Source organism: Morone saxatilis, unplaced genomic scaffold, assembly GCF_004916995.1.
Source record: "Morone saxatilis isolate NCDOM2014 unplaced genomic scaffold, NCSU_SB_2.0 Contig20, whole genome shotgun sequence".
NCBI classification, from domain to species: Eukaryota; Metazoa; Chordata; class Actinopteri; family Moronidae; genus Morone; species Morone saxatilis.
In genome coordinates this window covers 531,058-535,253 of record NW_023339763.1, presented here as the reverse complement: position 1 = coordinate 535,253, position 4,196 = coordinate 531,058, and the positions used below count along the sequence as shown (strand labels likewise).

The window sequence follows — 4,196 nt, the reverse complement described above, 5'->3', positions numbered from 1 at the left end:
TGTCTAATTTTTGTAATATTATGTAAATGAAAGAAGGCAGTCCTAGAGATCTGCTTTATGTGGGAATTAAATGACAAGTCCTGATCAAAGATAACTCCAAGATTCCTAACAGTGGCACTAGAGGCCAAGGTAATCTTATAAAAATATCCAAAAACATTTTACTCTTTATGCCACAGGAGACACACTGATGATGCTGGATGCTGAGTCAGCGGTTGCCAGGTAATGGCTGACATGTGACGCTGCAGCTAAACCAGCGTGATGAATAAAAGTGTCTGTTGTTTCTGTTCTGGTCCGGGATGGAGGGCGGCTCATGGTGCACAAGGTAATGCTAACAAAGACACCTTACTCTATCCTCTGCAGCTGGAAATAGCATTTTTATAAATGTAATTTAACAATATTTGGCTGCAGCAGAAACATGAATGTCTCCTTCCTTTGCTCAAGCATTTTACACAGTTACTGAAAGGATAGACTTACTATGTGGAAAAGTTAAGAAGCGTTTACATTTGCACTCTATACTTGCTATTTTCAAGTTACTCTTATTAGGCTGGTGACTCGTCCACATTTGAGGACTGTTTCTTAAATGTTTCTTAACTAGTCTGTAACTGCTGCAGGTCTGCACTGATCTGAACAATCTCTGTTTTTCCCAAATTTAAAATATAACTGGAAATAATTGTGAGACTGAAGGTGATGGGGTTTTCACCCTCAGGTCTGAATTCACCACCTGAAGAACTGAGGCTGTTTCCATCTTGTCTTATCTGTTAACAATTATTATTGTTATTGATTTTTCTATTATATTATTGTTTAGTATTTTATTTTCCTATTATTTTAATTTTGATTGATTGATGTTCTTTTCTTTATTGCAGTCCTGAAACGCTTTAATCTGGGTTCAACCACATAAAGCAACTTTGTTTTGAAAAGTGCTGTGTGTATATATATATGATATATTTTATTATTATTATTATTATTATTATTATTATTATTTTGTGGACAGAAACTGCTGTGGCACTAAAAACAGAGTCAACAGACTTCTGTGACTTATACTTTGTGTATTTTAAAGTGGGGTTGTACCCAGTAGTTAATTTCACTTTTCATCACGTTACTGGGAATAAAAGTCAAAGGGAGCAGATACTAGATACTTATACTAAGGAGGCAGCTCACTGAGCAGTAATGCTTTGAATCTGTAAGTGCAGGATAAAGTCCTTAGTGTCGATTATTGTTGTTATGCAGTTGCACCGTTATTGTGACACCTGTGGTTTAATACTACAGGGCACATCATTCTGAGTTTGCAGCTCTTCCTCTAACAGCTCACCAGTCGAACAGTCCTTCTCTGGTACTGCCTGATTTTTCACTGTAGGTAATACACTGAATGTGGAGAGGTACCTCATACAACCCCACTTCAAAATAGCTGAATTGTCCCTTTAACTGATTGCAGAAACACTGATTTCTACTAACACCGATGTATTAGTGTATATGTGTGTTTGTATTAGATTGAAAATAACGTCTGGCTAATACCCGATCTGCTTAATAATGTCGGTATCAGCCCTGATACCAATCTCGTGGATCAGATCGATGACTCTGTGCAGTGCAGCTGTCGTTCAAGCAAGAATTTATTTATATTATCACATCATTGGCTGTCCACACCAAGAATGATAATAACTGTAAATGTAACTTTTTAAAAGTCGTTCTAACCAGCCACAATATTACAATATGGATCACCTTCAGATCGATTTGATGAACATTACATACATTGTGGTATACAACTTATTTAACCCGTATATAACATAATAGGCTGAAAAGACCAATAGTTTTAGCACTGAACCAATCAGCACTCTGAGGTTCATCAGAAGTTACCTGAAGTTCTTACTGACGATGTTGGATTCTACTAACTCCCCTCATCTTTGAAGAACTTTGTAAATTTGTATCCAACGTACAGCAGCAACAGCTCATCAATATACACTTTCCTATAAAGCTGCTGACACAGCTGAAGTGCACAGCATGTTGGGGCCACTGTTTACAAAAGGTATAATTCCCAATCAGGTGTCCATTGTCAGGAATTAAAAGACGATGAGGGGACCACAACCGTCAGACTTGAAGGGCATTATCTTGCTGATACCATGGTCACTTGCCAAAGAAAACATGCATTTTGCAATCATGTTTTAAGCTTTTTAAAAGCCAAAAACCTCATAATACCTGAGGGTATGATTAATACCTGAAACAATCAACACCATCCCAAAAGGTTCTAATGTAATGAAACATTGTTCATTACTACAGTAAACAGAACAAACCATAGATACGACTTAGCAACAGGAAATATTTCTAGTTCCCTCAGCTCAATAGAACGGTTTAGCTCAACTACGAGCCAGAAAGCTAACGTTATCCTAGCAAGATTCATATATAATATAATTGAACAGTATGTTCAACAACAGCTATTAGCCATATCATTGACACCAAATCAATATCAAGATTTCCATGAACAAATGATAGGGCATGTGTAACTTATGGTCTGTGTCCACAGGAGCCTTTTTTAGTCACATTACTAAATATGTAAACAATTTAAAAGAGAAATATGCCATGCAGTGAGTTTCCAGAGGTGGCGAGTCGGGCTAAAGTACCCAACACCTCTACTTTATGCAAATGAGGAGCCGCCAACGTGGCGCCCCATCTCTCGAAACGCACTATGGCGCTACCAGAATGCATTGCACAGCTTCTCACATAGACAATGAATGTAAAGTGTGGAAATGACTGATCCTGTGGACACATACGTTTACTGTCGCTGAAGCCAGAACGAGATCTCATATAAAGTTGGTGTGGACACATTTTCCTAATCTCAGAACTTATTCATTTTTACACAGATATGGAAAACCGGACTTTAGGTGAGGATATCATACACCTAGAAGGGTTGAAAGTCTCCTCCCAGTTCTCCATTCCAACCTTCATCCTCCTCCTCCTCATCTATACCTTCGCTGTGGTGTCAAACATCAGTTTGGTATCACTGATCTTTACAAGCAGGAGCCTCCATCAGCCCATGTACCTGCTCTTCTGCAACATGAGTATTAATGACATTTTTGGGGCCACAATTGTCACACCGCACATACTGAGAGACATTTTCATACCACAGCCAGAGCGTTACATCCGTTATATTGACTGTGCCTTTCAGGCCTTCTGTGTTCACCTCTATGCAGGCGCCACTCACACTGTGCTCATGATCATGGCCTTTGACCGCTACATGGCCATCTGCAATCCCCTGCGATACGCCACCATCATGACCAACAAAATGGTGGTGAAGCTGTCAATGGGGGCCTGGACGACAGCCTTAGTCCTAGTAGCGATCCTCTTGGGCCTCACTATTCGCCTGTCGCGCTGCAGGCGGGTTATACTCAACCCGTTCTGTGACAACGCCTCCTTGTTCAAGCTGTCCTGTGAAAGCGTCCTCATCAATAACATCTACGGCCTCGGATACACAGTGGTCCTGCTGGGCTCCTCCATCGGCAGCGTAACGCTCACCTACCTGAAGATCGCCGCAGTGTGCGTGCTCAATAAGAACAAGGCTCTGAACAACAAAGCGCTGCAGACCTGCTCCACACACCTGGCTGTGTACATCTTCCTGCTGGCATCGGCCTTCATCATCGTCATCCTGCACCGTTTCCCTCAGATGTCAGACATCAGGAAAGTGGTTTCTGTCTTATGTGAAGTGACTCTACCTGCATTCAATGCCATTATCTATGGGCTGCAAATTAAAGAGATCAAGCAGCGGATTATCGCTGTGTTTTACAACAGGAAAGTAGTTCAAATAAAATAAAATGATGAGGTAGAATATGGCACTAAGCACCTCCTGTATCTGTCAGCTCTTCAGCGACAGAATCCATTCACATGTTAACAAGGCTTTTATTGTATGGTATTTATCAAAAGCAAACTCAGTATAGAGAGATTGTCCGGTAAAAACACTACACGTGCCAGACATAGCTTTTCAGCGCTGTGGCCGTCACGCGCTGGTAGGCAGTGTGAACCAAGGGTCATGGTGCATGGACCACACTGTGAAAATCTCAGGTTAATCAGATCAAGGCTTACTTTCAATTCCCCAGGAGGAGTTCGTTAGATAGATAGATAGATAGATAGATAGATAGATAGATAGATAGATAGATAGATAGATAGATAGAATAGATAGATAGATTATTTATTAATCCCCGAAGGGAAAT

The 4,196-nt window shown here is 40.5% G+C and overlaps 1 protein-coding gene across 1 annotated transcript; it reads left to right on the top strand.

The window, feature by feature from the left end:
- The first annotated feature begins 2,854 nt into the window (after nt 1-2,854).
- On the top strand, nt 2,855-3,799 carry LOC118331691 (olfactory receptor 52N5-like). The gene has a single exon (XM_035666759.1). The coding sequence runs from the start codon at nt 2,855-2,857 to the stop codon at nt 3,797-3,799; it is 945 nt and encodes a 314-aa protein (XP_035522652.1).
- The last annotated feature ends 397 nt before the right edge of the window (nt 3,800-4,196 follow it).

What these genes read in the sequence shown, in the direction of transcription:
- LOC118331691 (XM_035666759.1), top strand. Translation starts at nt 2,855, where the DNA reads ATGGAAAACCGGACTTTAGGTGAGGATATCATACACCTAGAAGGGTTG.